Source organism: Vicugna pacos, chromosome 32 (genome assembly GCF_048564905.1).
Source record: "Vicugna pacos chromosome 32, VicPac4, whole genome shotgun sequence".
Classification (NCBI taxonomy): Eukaryota; Metazoa; Chordata; class Mammalia; order Artiodactyla; family Camelidae; genus Vicugna; species Vicugna pacos.
This window is the reverse complement of record NC_133018.1, coordinates 725457-745730: the sequence shown is the minus strand read 5'-3', so window position 1 is coordinate 745730 and position 20274 is coordinate 725457. Positions and strand designations below refer to the sequence as shown.

Genomic DNA, 20274 nt, shown 5'->3' with positions numbered 1-20274 from the left:
GAGACAGAGACTTCATTCTCTTGGGAAGCATACACACAATCTCACGTGTGCCAGGTTCAAGGGCAGAGGCAGTGATTTCATAGGAACCTGGACCAGACCTGCCTGCTTGCTTTGGAAGGTCTCCTGGGGACATAGGGGAAGGCTGTGGCTCACCCAGGGGGGCGTAAAAGCTGGTGGCTGACATTCTGGGCGTGTTCATCTATATGAGCTTTCCTGGAAGCTGACATTTTGTTTGGATCATTAGCACCAAAATGTAGCCGCACCCAACAGCCTGTAGGGAAGCCTCAGGCCAAACATACTGGGTGGGAACACAACCCTACCCATCAGTGGATTTCCTGAGACAAATACACCTCTGTACACAGCCCTACCCACCAGAGGTCCAGAAACAGGCTTCACCCAGCAGTGGGCAGGCCCCGGCTCCTCCTGCCAGGAAACCTGCATAAGGCTCTAGTCCAGCCTCCTCCAGCAGGGGCAGATACCAGAAATAAGAAAACAACAATCCCACAGCCTGTGGAAGGAGCTCACAAACACAAAGCAGATTCTACACTGGGACTGGCCGGACCCTGGCGCTTGGGTGACAAGAGAGGAGTGTGCTTCTCAGACACATAGGTCGTCTCCCACAGAGGGCCACTTCTCCAAGGTTGAGAAACATATAAAAATACAAATAGAAAGACAAAATGAGGCAGCAGAAGAGTATCTCCCAGGCCAAGGCACAAGATAAAATCCCAGAAGAAGAAATATGATGAGGAGATGGGCAATTTATCTGAGAGTTTAAAGTAATGATGGCGAAGATGTTCAGAGAACTCAAGAGGAGTATAGATGCACAGAATGAAGTTTTTAGCAGAGTTGTAAAATATAAAGAATACCCAAACAGAATTGAAGAATAAGATCACTGAAATGAATAACACACTAGAAGGAACCAAGAACAGACTAAATGCGGCAGAAGAATAGATCAGTGAGCTAGACGACAGGTTAGTGGAAATCACTACTGCAGAGAAAAAAGAAAAGAGAATGAAAAGAAATGAGGATAGTATAAGAGAACTCTGGGACATCATGAAGTGCTCTAATAGGCCCAGAAAGTGAAGAGAGAAAGGACCTGAGAAAATTTTTGGAGAGATAATAACCCAAAACTTCCCCAACTTGGGAAAGGAAATGTCGCCCAAGGCCAGGAAGCGCAGAGTACCACACAGGATCAGCCCAGAGAGGAACACACACCAAGGCACATGGTCATCAAACTGACAAGGATGAGGAGAAAATATTAAAATTAGCAAGAGAAAAGCAACAAAATGACACACAAAGGAGCTCCCATAAGGTTGTCAGCTGGTTTCTCAGCAGAAACTCTACAGGCCAGAAGAGAGTGGCATGACATATTTAAAGTGATGAAAGAGAAAAATTCACAGCCAAGAATACTCTATCCAGCAAGGCTCTTGTTCAGATTTGATGGAGAAATCATAAGCTTCACAGATAAACAAAAGCTAAAAGGATTCAGCACCACCAAGCCAGCTTTATAGGGAATGTTAAACGGCATTCTCTAGTCATCAAACGACAAGAAAAGAGAACAAAAAGAAGGTGAGGGGGGAGGACATACACAAGATTGCTGTGGCTGTTCGGGGTCTTTTGTGGTTCCTTATACATTGTGGGATTGTTTGTTCTAGTTCTGTGAAAACTGTTGTGAGTGTTTTGACAGGGGTTGCACAGGATCTATAGACTGCTTTGGGTAGTGTGGCCATTTTGATAGTGTTGATGCTTCCAATCCAAGAGCACAAGGTATCTCCATTTCTTTGTGTCATCTTCATTTTACTTCATCAGTGTTTTGCAGTTTTCACAGTATAGGTAACCTCCTTGGCTAAGTTTATTTCTAGGTATTTTGTTGTTTTTGATGCAATGGAAATGTTTATGCCTGTTACAAAATTCTGGTTCTTGAAGTGAGGGGGGAAAAAAAGTGAATGAAAGGCTACAAATGGCAAAGTATCCTTCTCTTTTATGGGTGGGTTGTATTCCGTTACATATATATGGCACATCCTCTTTGTCCGTTCGTCTGTTGTGCGCTTGGGGTGCTTTGTGTCTTCGCAGTCGTAAATAGTGCTGCTGTTAATAGTGGGGTGTGTGTGTCTTTTTGAATTAATTCTTATTTTGTGGTTGGCTTTGTTCCTTTAATAATAACTATGTAAGGTTAAAAAGCTAAAGCTCTAAACCTTCTTAGAGACAATGAACAGTGCATATATGTAAATTGAAAACATGTGCAGTAAAAACAGCTGATAGGCTCATGAGGGATTTCCTTTTCTGTGACACTTTCCTCTTCTCTTGCTGCCTTTAGAATTCTGTCATCTTTCAGTTTTGCTTTCTGAGTGATGACATGTCTTGGTGTTGGTTTGTTTGAGCTGATCCCGTCTGAGACTCTGATTCCTGTGCCTGGGATACCTGTTTGCTTTTTCAGATCAGGGAAGTTTTCAGCCATCATTTTTTCCAGTGTTTTCTCAGCCCTTCTCTCTCTCCCTGCAGGGACCTCTATAATGTGAGTGTTACTATGCTTGAGCTGTCTCAGAAGTCCTTTAGACTCAGGTAACATGCTTTTTCTTCCTGCTTTTCTGATTGGATGTTTCTCATTATTCTAACTTCCAGATTGCTGATGGGTCATCTGTGTTGCCTGATCTTCTGTATGACCTGCAGTTCTTCTCTGACTGGTTCTTTTTTGTGTTTCCTAGTTCTTTTTAAAAATTCTCCGTGCTCATCTGTTCCTTTTCCCAGTGCAGTTATTCTTACTACATTTGCTTTGACCTCTTTGTCATGCACATTATTTCTCTCTTTTCACTATGTTTTTTACTTAAAACATGTTTCTGTGTCTTCTCATTTTAGCTTGCATATATACCTCTGTGAAACTAGGTGAAACAGTTACCTGTCCCAGGATTAGAGGCGTGTCCTTGTGTGAGAGCACTCCAGTGCAGCCTTCTGTGCCCGGCGGGCTTGTTGGGAAGAGCTGGACCTGAAGTGATCCTGCGCTGCCGTCTTCCCTCAGGAAATGCTGGCAGCCCCTGCAATGGGGGCGGCAGGGCTGGAGTCAGGAACTGGAGCCAGTTTCAGGTTCAAGCAGGGGCTTCTCCTCTGCTCAGTGACTGTTCCAGCTCTATCAGGGGGTGACACAGGGTCCCGTGGGGCTGGAGCAGGATCTCTGTGGTGTTGGGTTCTCCTGGGTGAGATGGCAGTCTCTGCTTTGGTTTGGGAGGTAGCTGAGGCCCCTGAGGGCTTGCAGCGGCCCTCCTGTGCTTGTTTTACCTTTTCCCCAGTGTGCACACCTTGGCTAGAGGGTGGGTCGGGACCAGAGAGATTGGGGCTGCAGCCCTGAGCTGGCCCCACTCCGTCAGGCGTGCACAGGAAAGTAAGTTCTGGGGGTGGCAGGCTCTGCCCTGATGCTAGTGCTGTTCCCTGCAGCGTGTGCAGGGACACTCTAGCTGGCAGTGACTAACTGCCTTTTCAGGGGCAGGGCCACACCCAGGCCAGTGCCACTTTCTCCCATGGTGTGCACTCTCACTGGCAGTGGAAGCCTCCGCCTGAGTGGGGAGCAGCATCAGAACACGGAGGGCTGGAGCAGAAGCCTAGGGGAGTCTGGGGGCCCTGCCTGAGCCACCCCTGCAAGCCGGCTGGAGCCCCAGGCAGTGTTCAGCCTGCTGTGTCCCTGCTGTGACGGGGAGTCCGCGAGTCTCTGCACAGCTCTTCAAGAGCAGAGTCTCGGTTTCTTACAGCGCTCCAGCAAGCCCTCTGATTTTCACCCAGCTGAGGGGCCTCATAGTCCCAGTGCTGGACCCCGTGCCTGGGTGCCTGACGCGTGGTTCAGACCATGACGTAAGGCGCGGGTGGTTGTCAGGGCTGGAGCACTGCTAGGACCTCACTCTGTCTGCGCACGGATGCCCACAGCTCCTAGTGTGTGTGGCTGGTGGAGGGCCTTGCGGGGGAGTGGTTGTAACTCTGTTTGGCACAGATAGATGGGGCTCATTGTGATTATTCCTCGCAAAGATGGTTACAATGACAGGACATGCCGTCTGGTTTTCCAAGGGCTTGAAAATTATAATGCGTGATGTGCCCCAGCTGCCTAGTGTGAGCAGCATGACTGCAGGTGCTCTGGGTCCAGGAATGCAAACTCCAGTTATGCTCTTGGAACCAAAGGAGCAGGTCCTAAAGGTGCATATTTACCATAAATGCTCTTAGACGTGTCAGTCATAGGGAAACACCAGATTAAGAAATGGATGCTGTCTGAGATTAGCATTGAATTATTATAAAATGTAATGAACCTGTAAGATTCTGGATCAAAATTAGTGCAGTGACCAGTGGAAGTGATCCAGATAGTACATACAATAAGAAATGAAGTCCTGAATTTAATCATCTTGTCTGATTTTCTCATTGAGTAGTAAATGATTAGGGTTTTGACTAATGTTTTGATTAAATTATAGAATGTGATGAGTTGTGTGAAAGTCTAAGGATGTTTGTAGTAAGATTAGCATTGTCATGATATAGTCTTGGGGGTTAATGATTCCTGGGATAGATGAAATTGGCTGGCTACGTGTGCTGGGGGAAGAAGACAGCTTGCTAATGCAAGCAGAGACACTGACAGAGAGGAAGGCTAGTGAAAAGTGAGGGCTAGTGTCACTCAGTTGATTCAGGAAGAATGAGCTGATAAGGCTGGTTAAAAGGCTGTAAGGTGTAATATTAATTCAGAAGATACAATTTTTGATAATCATGTTAATGGTATTACTATGTTTGGAATAATGAGTTTTAGCCTTGAAGAAGGGTAAGACTTTGTACATAATCAGTACTGTAGGCATTGGATCCCACAGCTGCTAATGATCGTCCTGGTGCAGCCTCACAGGTGGGGAGCACTGATAGTAGGTGTTACGGTAGCTGATGCAGAATGGGTGCTGAGCGTGGTGACAGTTGCTGTAATGAGTAACGATGATATTGTGCCATCTGAGCATAGTAATGAGAGTTTTGTGATTTACATATTAGTATCCACAGAAGACACTGTAAATGCCAAAATGATAGTAATATAGACTAATGCCATTTGATAATTGTGAAGTTAATTATTGTATGAGTCAAGATAATGTTTTTGTTTTAACTAATTATTCATCCTAATCCTTTTTAATTCACTCATAGGCTAACCTGATGGCTGCTAGCAGTGAGATTACAGTTTGTGCCATGAAGAGTTAAGTTTTTAGGTTATTGTTTTGATATGCTCAGGGTAGGGGTAGGAGGAGGGCCATTTCTAGGTCAAATAACAGAGAAGTAGTGACAACTGAGAGTGAAAAAATGGAGAAGGTGGGCGTGCTGACCATATAGAGTCACGGCCACGTGTTTGGGCTTGGTTTTTCTGGATAGACACTTACTAGAGGAGGTCAGAGTGTGAGCAGGACAGGCTGTGAGTCTGGCAGTGCACTGGGGAGTGACGGCAGCACAAGCTTTATTGTTCTTTCTCCAGTTACACGGAAAGCCGTAGGTTGGAAGTCAGTTGTACTGTTTAAGTCTAAAGAATAAAATGCCCATCAGTAGACAGCGGCCTGTAGGAACAATCACACTTCATCTACAAAATGCTCTATCAGGCCGCTGATTGAAATCCAAAATGATTAGATGTAAAGGGAAATTTCAGTTGGTGTAGAAAGCACAGAATGAGAAAAGTAGAGCCAGTAATTTTGTGTGGTCAGTGGAAGCTTTTAGCCATGAAAACTACTAAGCCAGAACTCCATCTGCAGTTGTGAATTTTGTGTTCTCCTGAGGCTTGTCGTGATGTAGAACAAGTTCCCAGAGGAACTGTAATGACTCAGACACGTACTGTTTATGACTTCTTTCTGTTAGATGATGGTGAGCGCAAGTGAGGGGAACTTCGGAGGCTCACAGACTGAAGTATTGTTATAGGACCCTTGTGTGTGGTCAGTGTGGTGGTGGTAGGTGGTGTGTGCACACACTTTATCTTTTTTCTGATCAGAGGTAGAAGGTCGTTTTAGGATCTGTGTGCGTTTGCCTGGAGTTGGGGTTCCTGGGGCCAGCTGGCAGGGCAGGGCTGGGGCCCACAGCCTGGATTAGTGTGAGGCCCTCTCACTGGACTCCAGCAGCCACCCCGGGCACCTCATCCCTTCCTCACTGTCAGCACTTGGCCACTTCACGGGGACAGAAATGAGGGTCTCTTTGACTGGCAGGCCCCGCGTGCTCAGTATTTCTAGATTGAGTGAACACCCCCCCATATCTAGACACCAGATCTTCCCACCGCCCCAGAAGGGTTTCTCAGGCCCCCTCGCAGCCAGTACTGCCCCAAAGCACAATTTTGCTTCTGCCCCACCCTGGTAGTTTCTGCCTCCTTGGACCTGGGTGTATGTGAATCATCCAAGTGCAGTGTAGGGGGTGACAATATATAATTATAATCTATAGTTATATATATTTTTGACGAAAATAATAGGGCTTATTTATATGCATGTATCGTATGTACTTAAAATTAATGTCATCTACACGTGTACTACAGGTAAGGACGGCCATATGGGTGTGGTGATACGATTAAGATGGTGTGCTGTTAAGATCTCCTCCGTCTTGTGGACGTTCTGTGTGCCTTTTGCATGCAGTGCTGAGCGAGGGGGAGTGAAGACCTCCCACTCTGCTTGTGCAGTTGGTTCCTCTTGGTTCTGTCATTCTTTACCTCACGTTTTTCAGCTACTGCCGAAGGGAGACCCTGGGAATCTGGAGGAAGTGAAGGGAGCACCCAGCAGCAGGGGGCGGGGGACCTGGATTGGGCAGGACCAGAAAGCATAAGGTCGGAAAAGTTTGCAGAGAGGACTCAGGGTTGGATGGCAGTTGGTGGGGGATCAGGTAGTGGGGCGCATTCTAAAAGTGAGGTCGCCCGGAATGTCCACTGTGAGGATGAGGGGCAAAGACAGGTGATTGGTCGAGAGAGGGCATAAAGCATCGGGCGTTGCTAAGGCAGCGTTCAGACAGGAGAAGGCTTGGAGGGAGGCGTCTTGTCCCCTTCAACTGCTCCTGAGAGTCCGCTTGACCTGCCGTTTGTTTTCCTGACCTGCTGACCTGCGCCCCTGACTGAACCCTCCTTCTTCCCCTCAAGAGCTTGATTGACCCTCATCCTTTCTGTGACCCCCCTTCCCCTCTCAAGTCCCCAGCCCCTCTTCCTGTCGCACTCCCTCCCCAATCCCATCCCCAACCCCTGCCCCCTCCCCTCCCCTCCCTGTCCCTGTCCCTCCCTTCCCCTCCCCTCTCACCCCCCACCTCCTGCCTGGGGACCTCAGGGCCCTGAAAGGACCAGGACATGGAGGTGATGAGACTGCTGTTCTGGTCCCACGTGCTGGAGTGTATTGGATACGATAATCTGTCTGTGAGTAAACATCGGGCATCAGGCGTCCTCCTTTTTCCTGGGCTCTTTCACACTGTGGTTAAATCCCTGCTTTCTCACGGGGTCCTTGATGGGAACGCATCGTTGGTACAGACCGAGGCCCTCAGGGCAGGTTTCTTGACCAGCCTGGAGCGGCCCTGGCCACTGGTGTCCTCATCAAGATCTGGGTCCTGTCATGACCGCTTGGACCAAACACAGCAGGGTTGACAGGATGAAACCTGAAATGGTTATTTTACTGCATCAAAGAAGGAAGTGTGAATGTACTAAAAGCCATTGAGTTGTATGCCTAAAATGGGGGAATGTGTGAATTGTATCTCAATAAAGCTGTTTTTTAAAAAGTGAGAAACTCTTACTCACTAGAAGTCATAGTGAAACTGGCTCCTGGAAAGCTTGTCAGAATCCTACTTCAGGCTGTGCACGTTCGAGTCCAGTCCCCGTGCAGTGTGCTCTCCTGTGAGTGCGCCCTTCCTGGTGGTGACGTCTGGCAGTCCTGGGAGCAGTGGGGTCTCAGCACTGGGTTGGTGCTGGTCTGTTAAACAGTGAAGTATCATCTGTGCTCTGTGCTTTCTCGTTTAACTTAGAGCAACTTTCTTTTTTCTTTGAAGTGTATTCTTTTCAGAAATTTTAATGTAACAAATATTCAATAGCCCTTTAATTTTAAAAATATTTTTATTGAAGTATAGTCAGTTTACAATGTTATGTCAACAGTTTACAACATTCTGTGTACAACAGAATGCTTCAGTCATATAGGAACATACATATATTCATTTTCATATTCTTTTTTATCAAATTACTACAAAATATTGAATATAGTTCCCTGTGTTGTACAGTATAAGCTAGTTGTTCATATACTTTATATAGATTAGTATCTGCGAATTTCAAACTCCCAATTTTTCCCTTCCCACCCCTTTTCCCCCTTTGGTAACCATAAGTTTGTTTGTTTTCTATGTCTGTGAGTCTGTTTTTGTTTTGTAAGTCAGTTTGTTTGTGTTTCTTTTTTATATTCCACGTGTAAGTGGTATGGTATTTGACATTTACTTTGTCTATTTCACTTAGAATGACAATCTCCAGGTCCATCCATGTTGCTGCAAATGGCATAATTTTATTATTTTTTGTGGCTGAGTAGTATTCCATTACATGAATATACCACAGCTTCTCTACCCCATCATCTGTCGATGAACATTTGGGTTGTTTCCATGTCTTGGCTATTGTAAATGGTGCTGCTGTGAACATTGGGGTGCATATGTGTTTTTGAATTAAGGTTCCCTCTGGACATATGCCCAGGAGTGGGATTGCTGGGTCATTGGTAAGTCTGTTTTTAGTCTTTTGAGGAATCTCCATACTGTTTTCCACAGTGGCTGCACGAAACTGCATTCCCAGCAGCAGTGTAGGAGCGTCCCCTTTTCTCCACAGTCTCTCCAGCATTTCACGTTTGTGGACTTTTGAGTGATGGGCATCCTGACTGTTGTGAGGTGATACCTCATTGTAGTTTTGATTTGCATTTCTCTGATAATTAGTGATATTGAGCATTTTTTCATGTGTCTATTGGCCATTTGTATGTCTTCACTGGAGAATTGCTTGTTTAGGTCTTTGGCCCATTTTTGGGTTGGGTTTTTTTTTCTTATTAAGTTGTATGAACTGTTTATATAGTCTTGGAATTAAGCCCTTGTCAGTCTCATCTTTTGCAAATATTTTATCCCATTTTGTAGGTTGTCTTTTTGTTTTGCTTATGGTTTCCCATTTGTTTATTTTTGCTTTTATTTCTGTTGGACTGCTAGCAACTTCTGAGTCATCCCTTTCCTTCTCATCTTGGAGGCTGCCCCCAGGGACTCTGTGTCCAGCTAGGCAGACGGGAGCCCTGAGAGCCCAGCCGATGTGACACTGAGTGGCTGCAGCTTGCTGGGATGTTTATAATGGGGAAATGCCTAGGAGCGACATGACCAGGAGGTGGACAAGTTTTCATCTTTTCTTTAGTGAAGTGTCCACGTGCAGAGTGTTGATTTTACCGAAGCGGAAAGGGTCCTACGTGTCCTTAGAATTGTCCAAATATAAAGAAAATTCAGGTACATGCTGTGAAATTTTCACTCTCCCCCGAAAAAGCACCTCCACACCCCAAAAAAGACTTGAGAACACCCCATGGACTTAAGTGGGTTTGTTCTGATGGGCGTGCACCAGATTCTTAGGGATCTGGAAGAATCAAGTGTCAGGAACACTTTGCACTGAGGCGGAATCATGCCACATGAACACTCCACCCAAAGAAGAGCCTGTTCTGTGTCCTCTGAGCCCGCGAAGGAGGGCGTTTCTAGGTCATCTTTGTTGGGATTTCTTCCCTCAAAGGGAATGAGGCTGAGTTCTCACAGGTTAGTTAAGCCCTCTTTCCCACCACAGCTTTGAGCATTTGGATAAACTAACTTGTCCTCCTCCTCCGTTGCTCATGGCCGCTGACTGTCAGGACCTGAGTCCACCGGCCCTGCTGGGTAGAGTCTGGGTAGGAGGCAGCTACTGACGCCAGCGCTGAGTGCCGTGTGTGACAAGCATGCCCGCGACAGAGGAGGTTTTACCAGTTAGCAACTAGATGCCGTTTGTCTCTTTATGCCTTTGATCTGCGTGTCTTTCCTTTGTGCTGAGACCCACTGCTCTCTCAGACAGTGGCTACTCAAAGACAGTGCATGTTTCACACCACACATCTTACTGACCTCAACTGTGAGAGCAGCTGGCAATGACAGTGTTACCGATTCCAGAGGCTGCTTTCTAGAGAGGTTTTATTTGCACAAAACGGAAGCTTGGTGTCTAGATTCATACAAATTACATTGTGCATTTATCCCCCTCCTACAGTACTTAGAAATCAGATTTTTACAAAACTATGTGTTTGCCTTTTGTTTTGGTGACCATACATTCCAGAAGTACAAATTAATTTTCATGGTGGCTGTTAATGGATGTAGGTGCAGTACTGTGAAATATGCATGCGAATTCTTTCTGCTGATTATTTTGAATTCTGTTCTTATGCAACTTCATTCTTATAATTTTAATCACATTATACAAGATTATCAATTATACAAATCCTTATTTCAGAAGTCTGACGTTACGTGCTCTGGTTCAGAATCAAAGTGAACATTGAAATAAAACATGGCTTTTAGAAAGTTGGGCTAAAATAAATCATTAATTTTTGCTAGAATAGTAATTTTGGCATTATTACTAGAGCAAGTCTGCTTTCTCACTCATGTCCAATCTATAAACATACAAATAGATCTCTGTACATCTCTCTGTATTTTAACATATTTTCATTGCTATTTTTCTATACGCTTTGGGTGTATTTTTGGCGATATTTCATAGGGATTTATCCAGGTACTTTGTGAACATACAATAGAAGATGGAGGCCTCCCATGCCCTGTAGGTTTGTGTTTGCTGATTTTCAATTTCAAGTTGGCTTCTACATTCATAAGTTAAGTTCTGTTAACTATTTTTGAAATATTTGCAATGTGTGTCAGCAAAGTCATATCTCTAACGTTTTGTAGATCAGGCTTTTTTCTCCAGCTTTAGTGTAGTGTATTTACATGTAATATCAGCACCAGTGAATACGGTTTGTTGATATTTGACATGTGTACACAGCAACGAAACTATCACCAAACAAAGGCAGCAAACATACCCACACTCCCAAGAGCATCCTCCTGCTCCTTTTGAACTCAAGTGTCCCTTCTGTCCTCTCTGAGGGGCTACTTGAGGGTGTGGTTGAGGGTTTCTCAAGATGATTCTCTGTGACAGATAGACTATGAATGTCTTTGAGGTTCCTCATTATCTCCAATATTGTTTCAGGTCGTCCACACTCTGCCTGTCCTTTTCAATCCTGGGCCTGATGTTTATGGGATTCTGTGGAAGGTTATTGTTGTTACTGCCTTCTGGGGAGTTTTTGGTTTTCTCGTTTTCATCTGGAGGACCGTCCTCGCTGTGAGTATTACTAAAGTACCTGACAGTGTCCTTTTAATCACACCTAACAGGAAGTGTTACAGTCACTGGACATTTTATTTGCCTGCCTGGGCCAGAATCCAGGAGTCCAACCCTCTTCTTTGTTTCCTTATAGATTGCTAACTTGAACAGAAATTAATTTTGAATGGAAATTTGTTGCAAAATGCTATCTTTATAGTAAGAACTCAGTGAGCAAGACAACAATATAAGAAGGAATAATGAGAAAATGACAATTTATAAACCCTTTTCTTCAGTAATGAAACAAACATACCAAGTATTTGGTGAGCCCGTCTCTCCCCAGCTGCCCCTGCCTGTGTGTTGGGTGACAAGGGACAGGGAGGCTCAGTGTTCCCTGAGTGACGTGTGACGTTAAGGGAACATGGCGATTTTGTTTGCCCCCCATGGATGCATTCTTCCATAACCACATTATTGCCACTGAATTTTCGACACGGTGATGATACTCCAGTATGTTGGCAAGGTTAGGGGCTGGCCGCAGTCTCTGATCATCACTTAGAGTTTTGAATGAAGAAATATGTTTTAAGGGTCAGGAAAATGTGTCTTTACATGGCGTCACAGTGGAGTCCTGCCTGGACCTTACTGAGCCGTACCTCCTCAGGTGATGACTCGTGTCTGAGTCAGGAAGCACTTGCGCTTCGTGGCGGTGGCCGCCGTCTGCCCTGCTGCTGCTTGTGCTTGTATTACAGCCGTTGCTCACGTTCATTCTCACCTGACGTCTCATTTGATGTCCGTTTGTTTTTAGTGGTCTTGACAAATCTTACGATCTTGTATGTTACAATTGCTTATCGATTCAACAGTCAACTCTGTATACGATTTCAGGAAAGCTTTCATTGAATGAAGGGGTGTATCTTAGTGTAAAGACTTTGCCTTTATTTTTCTTGTAGTTTCTCCTCTCTCGAAGGTTATACAACAGTCCAGGTTCTGGACTTCAGTGTGGATATTTAGTTTGACAAAAGAAAAACAAATCAGATAAATGATGCGTTGGTGTATTTACAACAACATATTATGAAAATAAAATAGTTCAGTGTTATCAAACATAAATATGCATTATGAAAATTAGATTGTTTAATAAAATGTAAACAGATGTTTTGTTCTAGAATAAGATATTTACCATTGTGCTCTCTATCAGAAATGGTGAGTGAAAGATCGTGCCTTAAGTAGGAAATGCTGATTTTTCCTGATTTTTAATCATATGAATCGTTACGCTGAAGAAAAATGATAATTGTAAATTCAATGGATTACTGTTTTGATAGTTTATTAGAAACTATGTATTTAGAAATTATATATTTTGATATCAAATTCAATGTTTCTCCCTCTCCTAGGTAAAGCCTCCAATGTATCAAGGTAAGATACTAGGGTCTACTTTTCTTTGTAATGTTTTCTCAGTATCGGGATTTGATGTGGGTTTTAATTCAACTAAGAGTAAACACAATGACTTCTAATGTCAGACTTCTTAACTCTTGAAAATTTTACTCCTGGGGTGGTGTCTAAATGACACTGCAGAGGACGTTGGCATCTATTGAGATAAGAGACCAGGAGGGTCTGAGGAGTAGGGAGACTAGGATGAGTTTAATTTTGCATAGAAACCTTTAGGAAGCAGGTGAAGAGAAGAGTCTAACGTTTGGAGTGAGCACCTGACCTGACCTGGTCCTTGGTGAAAAGGAAAGACGCTGAAACACTGCTTGAGCCTGTCAGGACTCTTCAGGCTGAGGGAAGGATGCAGATTGCAGCCAGGCATGTGTGTCACAGCCAAGGGGAAACCACCGTAAAGCTAAAAGGTTCATTACACTCATACTGCCAGGCAGATACATCTCTGCTGCTAATTGGGATAATTCAGTTGTACTGGATTTTCCTACCAGTATGAGAAATTGCTTTATCTCCTTTCAGTTACTTTAAAGCAGATAACTGAGAAGATCAAGACTGTTGAGAAAGAAAACAGAGAACTTGAGGAAAATCTATCCGCTTGGGAGCAGAAGGTATTATTGTCCTTTTGATATTTTTTGTGATTTCACCTTCAGTTCCTTGCCCCTCTGGTAGTTCAGTTCTTTGGCTCTCTTTTCTTTCGTCCTGCTGTCCTGTTCCGTATGTTCCATAAGGGGTCTAGATTCACAGCAAGTGTCCTAGATAAAAAAACAGCACAGGGAGCTCTACTTGATGTCTCGCAGTAACCTATGATGAAAAAGAACGTGGAGACAAATAGAGGTACATACATGTGTGAGTGAAACGTGATGCTGTGCGCCAGAAACTGACATATACTTCAGTAAAGAAGTAAATGAAGCAGGTGTCATATATGTACAGCACCACTTTCTGTATTAGTGGAAGGGGTCACACACAAGATAGGTTCGGCTAGCAGCGTAATTAGTATTTGTAATTCTGTTTCCTTTATTACATACTTGCACAGGCCAACGACACAAAGAAATGCATGGAGGAGACCATTAGGCAAAAGATGCTCTCTGAGGAAGCACTGAAGTTTAAGGTACGAGCCTCTTCTTTTCCTGGATTACATTCTGAAAGCAGAAATGAAAATAATGAGTAACTGTTACTGATTCAATATGTTCTGTTGAAGGAGTACATGCCAACCATGGAGAGGGTTAATGAGAGTTTGAAAGGCTTCATTCAAAGTGCTCGAGCTAAGCTGCAGGCAGCACTGGAGCAGACCGCCCCGCGTCCGCGCTCGGTAAGCGCTTGGCTGCTGCACTGGCTGCGGCTGGGCTTCAGAGGCTTTCCGTGCCCTGGGTGGGCTGCGCGCTCCCGCTCCTCCCACTTTTGGCCACGGCAGAGGGTGGGAGCCTGGGAGCAGAACCTCCCTGTGAACGACGACCCAGAATTTCACGGACTAAATGAACCTGCGTGACTTTTTAACTTCAGAGACTAGGAAATAGGTCTTACTTCCACAACCTGGGGAGTTTTCTCACCACTCACACTGCCCTCCAAGATACATAGAAAATGCCAGGAGACACCTGAGAGACGAAGGAAGTTATCTAGCCGAGGTGCACAGCCCTTAGCCCTGTTTATGTTAAAGAGAGAATTTTCCGTGTGAATTTGGGAAAACTTTATATTCCACTAGGAACACTCATTTGTGAGCTCTTTGACATGAGCAGTTTCCCACCCTTGCTTTCCGCTTGTCGTCCAGCCATGTCTTCCGTTGTCCAGTGAGGAGGAAATCTGTGGAGGCTAGGGAATATCTGTGCCTGAATGTCTTTGTTCTACATGTCTTCGTGGGCTTGACATTTGTCCTGGGCCCAGCCTGGATCAGCCGCCATCACAGGAAACTTAGGGGTGGCTGTGGGTCCTGGCTGAGAAGGGGCAGGATTCCACATGGGTTGAAGAGAAGCAACTGCCCATCAGAACAAACCAAGACTTGCTGGAAGAGATTGACAGGCTGGCAGTGGAAGAGGACCAGCTGAAGAAGGAAATGCAAAGCACGAAGGGTCAGAACGAGCTGCTGGGACTCCAGTGCTAGAACTTGAAGAGACCCTGTCTGCTGTGAACTCTCAAATGGAGCAGACACTGTCTTTGACCCCACACTGAGATTCATGCGAAGTCCCAGATGCTTTGAAGCATGTGTAACGGGACGTATGACACTTGCTTTCTGTTCTTTTTAAAATGTGTGTGTTCAGAATCATTTCACTGCCTTCTAGAGAGACTGCTCACCAAAGTCTTGGGACGTGTACCAGAGCTAATATATTTATTTTCTATGGTTTGTTTTGCACTTAACACAATAATTTGTTTTTGAAAAAAAAAAAGTTACACCTTTAAGCAGATCACCCTGAGTTTTCATTGAAATCTAAGTTCATGCTTTGTTTGTGTCCTGTGTGAAGATACTGGAAAAAGGAACGTCTCCAGAGACCTTGAAAGACGCTATTTCAATAAACGCTTCAGGAATTTCAGAGGGAAATGCCTCCAGTTGCAGCAGGATTTCCACTGTACACATGAGCTTTCACAAGGAACAACAATCTCATGTCTTAGAAGATTAAATGTTGATGTCTATTCAAGTTACTTTTCTTGGGATTTAGTCATCAATGGGAATGTTCTCTTTTGAAATTGCTCTTAATAAAGCTTGTGTCCACAAAGCCACAGTGATACCTGAAGAAGTGTGTGTGCAGGAGAATGTCCAGCTCAGCAGCAAGAAGAGGGTAAGAAACATTCCTCACCCCAGAGATGCTTACATCAGAGAGCTGAGCGTCACTGTGTTTGTGTCTGTGCTGTAACACATATAAAGCAGATGACCCGTCTTAGCCGTTTCCAAGTGTACGATCCTCTCGTGTTACGTACATTCACGTTGCTGGGCATCAGTGCTTCCTGAACGTCTTTTCTCACATCTGTCTTGCAGGCAGGCACTTTGAAGACCAGATCTGAGGGTTCTATGCAGAGAGCCATGATGACTGAAGAATGCAACCTGGAAGGTATGTTGCTTGTTGGGAAGAAAACCTCATATGCAGGCTTCCTGGGAGATGTTGTGGCTTCAGTCCTAGACCCCTAGAATAAAATAAATATCATAGTAAAGAGAGTGAAATGATTTTTAATTTGGCTTTCCAGTGCATGTAACAGTTATGTTTACGCTACATTGCAGTCTATTAAGTGAGCAATAACCACTGTGTCTACAAACCCCAATGGTCATAATTTAATGAAAATATACTTTCTTACTAAAAACTACTATCCACCACCGGAGCCTTCAGTGAGGTGTTGTCTTTTCATTGGTGGATGGTCTGGAATTGATGTTGGTGGCTGCTGACCCATCATTGTGGCAGTTGCTGAAGATTGATGTGGCTTTTGCAACTTAACGTAAGACCACAGTGAAGTTTGTCACAGGGCAACTCTCCCTTTCAGGAAGAAGTCCTCTGTAGTAGGCAATGCTGTTTGATAGATTTTACACACAGGAGAACATCTTTCCAAATTGGAGTCAGTCCTCTCAAACCCTGCGGTGGTTTATCAGCTAAGTTCACGCACTCTTCTAAGTCCTTTGTTATTTCAACCTTATTCACAGCACCTTCACCAATAGATTCCATCTCAAGAAACCAGTTTCTTTGCTCGTCCATAAGAAGCAGCTCCTCATTCATGCACATTTTTGTCATGAGGTTGCAGCCAGTCAGTCATGTCTTCAGGCTCCACTTCTAGCTCTAGTTCTCTTGCTGTTTTCAGCACGTCTGCAGTTCCTTCCAGCACTGAGGTCTTGAGCCCCTCAAAGTCATGCATCAGGATTGGAATCAGTTCCTTCCAAAGCCTGGTTCATGTTGATATTTTCACTTTCCACGAATCATGAATGTTCTTACTGGCATCTAAAATGGTGAATGCTTTTCAGGAAGTTTTCCATTTATTTGCCCAGACCCATTGGTGGTATCACTATCTGTGGCAGCTAAAGTCTTCCAAAATGTATTTCTTAAATAATGAGACTTAAAAGTCATAATTACTCCTGATCCGCGGGCTGCAGAATGGATGTTGTGTTAAGCATGGAAACAGCATTCATCTCATGCATCTCCATCAGAGCTCCTGGGTGACCGGTGCATTGTCCATGAGCAGTAATATTTTGAAAGAAAGGTTTTTTTGGTTTATTTTGTTTTTTCCGCTGAGCAGTAGGTCTCAACGGTGGACTAAAATACTCATGTAAATATATGTTCTGTGATCCAGGCTTTGTTCCATTTATAGAGCACAGAGTAGATTTCCCACGATTCTCACAGGACAGAGGATTTTCAGAACGTTAAATGAGCATTGGCTGTGTTAGCCCCTCACGGGAAAGTGAGCCTATCCATTGAAGCCTTGATGCCAGGTGCTGACTCCTCCTCTCCAGCTGCGACGGCGCTGGGTGGCCTCCCCTTGCAGGTCTCTGCACTGAAACCCTGTTGTTCAGTGCAGCCGCCTTCATGAGCTGTCTCAGCTTCACCTCCTGGAGCACTTGCAGCAGCCTCTGGGTCAGCTCTTCCTGCCTTACCTTGCACAGGTATGCAGTGGAGATGGAATCTTGCCTTAAACTTCATGGGCCAGCCCCTGCTGTCTTCACACTTTTCTTTTGTAGTCTCTTTCTCTCAGGGTTCATAGAATTGCTGAGAATTAGGGACTTCCGCTGGATTAGGTGCCTTAAAGTAATGTCATGCCTGTTTTATTAAAGTGATAAGGAACGAACTATTTCAGGAACTACCAAAATGTGACACAGAGATAAGAAATGAGCAAATGCTGTCAGGAAAAAATGTCACCAGTGGAATTGCTGGACTCAAGATTGTTACAAATCTTCAATATTTTTAAAAATGTGCATTACTGGGGAGGGCAATAAAATGAAACATGCCTGTAATAGCAATGAGTTTGCACTGGGAAGGTAAAAAGTGGATTCCTGCCTTCAGGATTCTCTCCTTTCTCCACTCCCCAGCACAGCCAAGCTCTTGAGTGCACATGTGCACACACAAAGACAGTTGTTTTATGTTTATAGAGGGTAAGAAGAAAATGCAAGACCACCGTGCTGCATCAGGATCTCTGAAAGGAGAGGACTCCAATTTCCAAAGGAAGGTGAAGAAAGTACGCTTCCTTGATGAAATCGGTGGACAGAGAACTATGGACACTGAAGAGTAAGACGTTCCTGTGTTAATTGCGACAGTGTGTGAATGAGCGTGTGGAGTTACATGGCTATTGTAACATGTTTCAGAATGCTTACCACCATATTTCTTTACCATATTCGATCAGTACAGATTGGTGTTTGCTTTTCTGCCTTGATTTCTGTAATCTGCTGCTTCTGTTCATTCTAACTGGTTACCAGAGTCTTGTTTGTATTTAGTTTGAGATCTTAGCGGGTTCTTGGACCAGATTTAGTCACTTCATTATCCGGATCCCCCTTGGTCTGTTTTTATCGTCCTTAGGTTTCAACCACATCAAAGTGTCATGACCTGCCATGTGTCTATCATTTTATTAAACTCTAGACATTGGGTCGAAAATAGAGAAAATTCAAGGCCTAGTGTGAGGTTAACTTGCTGCAGAGAAGGTGGGCGTTACGGCTGGCAGATGGTCAGGGCGCCAGCAGCACTGCATCCTGTTAACCCAGTTAGCAGCTGAGATCAGTCAGTGCAGCCAGCCCTCGTGAGGCCCGTGTGTCTCCTGTCCGCCGTTGTTCCTGGCACGTAGCTCTCGTGGATCCCAGCTAAGGCCTGTAGGTCTCTCTAGGGGTCGCCTTCACTGACGGGCCAGGAGCTCCAGCTGTCTGACTGCGGTGCCCGTGCGTAGGGGGCACCGGCTGCCGGGCTGCTTTGCATCTCAGTGGTTTCCTCTGCAGTTACCGGGTGACCCCCGGGGAAGGTGGACCCAGTCCTGGGCTTCCTTCTTCTCCATCTTGGCCTCATGTCCCTTCCTGGCTTGTTAGCAATTTGGTACATTCGATCATGGATTTCATAATTTGCCCAGAGTTTCCTGTCATTCTCAGGGGGAGGTCATGGACGTCACACCCATTAACCTGCTTTCAAAAACAAATGTTTCCTTATATTTCCTAGAGATCAGGCTTTGCTCCAGGCTTTGACTGAAATCAGGGCTCTCTGTGGGAGAAATCAAACAAGTCATGAACGCTTGCTTCACCCTAACGTATTTGGTTGTGATGACTTGGTCAGACCCTGATTCCCACGTTGAAACACAGTGAGCTCGCGCTGCCCCAGGCACAGGAGCCTGAGCGGCACAGAGCGCACCTCACGTGGGCTTTTCCTGTGCGTTTACTTTGTGCACAGATGAGTAGGGGTGGGGACGCTGAAGGGAAGCCCAGATACCAAACACTTGCCAGAGGCCCGAGTGTAATGTTTTCATATCTACTAGTGGGGGCCTTTAATTCTTTCCTCTGTATCTGCCAGTCTGAGCATTTATGGGGAAGGGCGAAAGGGGCATTGAATTCTTCCCTTCCAATTTCTGGGAGGGAAACTGGCAGAATTTCACAGAGTTTCTTTCCCCTCTCAGGAAGGTGGACGTGAACGGATGTGAGCTGGTGGGAAAGCAGCAGCTGTTGGCAGCAGAGGAGAAGGCAAAACTGGCTGAAGAGGAGATACGACAGTACAAGTGAGTTCAGCTCCTCCATACCCACGGCTCTGAAAACCCCTGTTGGATCTTTTGGAAACTTCTCTAAAATGTTTATAGACACAATATCATACACAGACCCAAACAAAAGACATTTGTATACATGCTTCACACAGGAGAAAATGTGTTAAGTTTTACACATGTTAAGTTAAAGGTTTAACTTTAAAAAGTATTAACTTACTAAGAATTTCCCGGTCCCCAGTGCTGGCCAGACTGAGTGGAAGGACGGTTCACAGAGATGTTTCTGAAGGTGCTATAAACAGTTCTCACCCTGAGGACAGCAGTTTGGTGTAGCATCAGTTGCACCAATAAACATGCCCGTGCTGCTGGGGAGACCCACTTGTAAGAAGTAGGGTCAGGATGTAAGGAAAGGAGGAATCACGCTTTGTGAGAAAGATGCTCAGCACAGGACACGTGAGGGAAACGCTGAGAACAGGAGTGGGAATTGTGTCCGCGCAGGACCCGGCAGCCGTTCAGTAGCAGTGACGGGAGGAGTGGCTGCAGCGACAGCTTTGCACCCGCTGTGCTTCTGCAGCCGTGTGCAGTGTGTCTTGAGCGGTGAGATGATGAGTGTGAGTGTGCAGTGCAGATAACGTGGACTGGGGCAGGTTACTTAACAGCATACCCAGAATTGTGTCTTCTCTGATGGAACAATTTGTAACTCATAGGATGAGACTTGAAGAATGTCACGGGCAAATGCGGGAAGCAGAGATCACTTGGAGACACCAGGTAAACTGCCTTCCTCCTGACACACCCAGTCCTTAGCACCTGATGCAGACGGTCACTGTGGCCCTGAGAACCCCTCGCCATGAGGTGTTTCTTGATGTGTTGACTTTTTCAGGTCGCTCTTGCCGAGAAGAAGGCCCAAGACAGCTCGG

At 45.1% G+C, this 20274-nt stretch overlaps 1 protein-coding gene across 3 annotated transcripts in view; it reads left to right on the top strand.

Moving 5' to 3' along the window:
- LOC140690890 (uncharacterized) overlaps nt 1-20274 on the top strand; it is a 44906-nt gene that overhangs the window by 13236 nt on the left and 11396 nt on the right. For all 3 annotated transcript variants that reach the window (XR_012066236.1, XM_072953040.1, XM_072953041.1), the window contains 10 exons: nt 11192-11323; nt 12682-12703; nt 13247-13335; nt 13761-13835; nt 13926-14036; nt 15693-15765; nt 17781-17916; nt 19280-19378; nt 20065-20125; nt 20238-20273. Coding sequence is in view for 2 of the 3 variants with exons in the window: in XM_072953040.1 (XP_072809141.1) it covers nt 11192-11323; nt 12682-12703; nt 13247-13335; nt 13761-13835; nt 13926-14036; nt 15693-15765; nt 17781-17916; nt 19280-19378; nt 20065-20125; nt 20238-20273 (834 nt within the window). In the remaining variant the exon portion in view is untranslated. The remainder of the gene's footprint in view (nt 1-11191; nt 11324-12681; nt 12704-13246; nt 13336-13760; nt 13836-13925; nt 14037-15692; nt 15766-17780; nt 17917-19279; nt 19379-20064; nt 20126-20237; nt 20274) is intronic.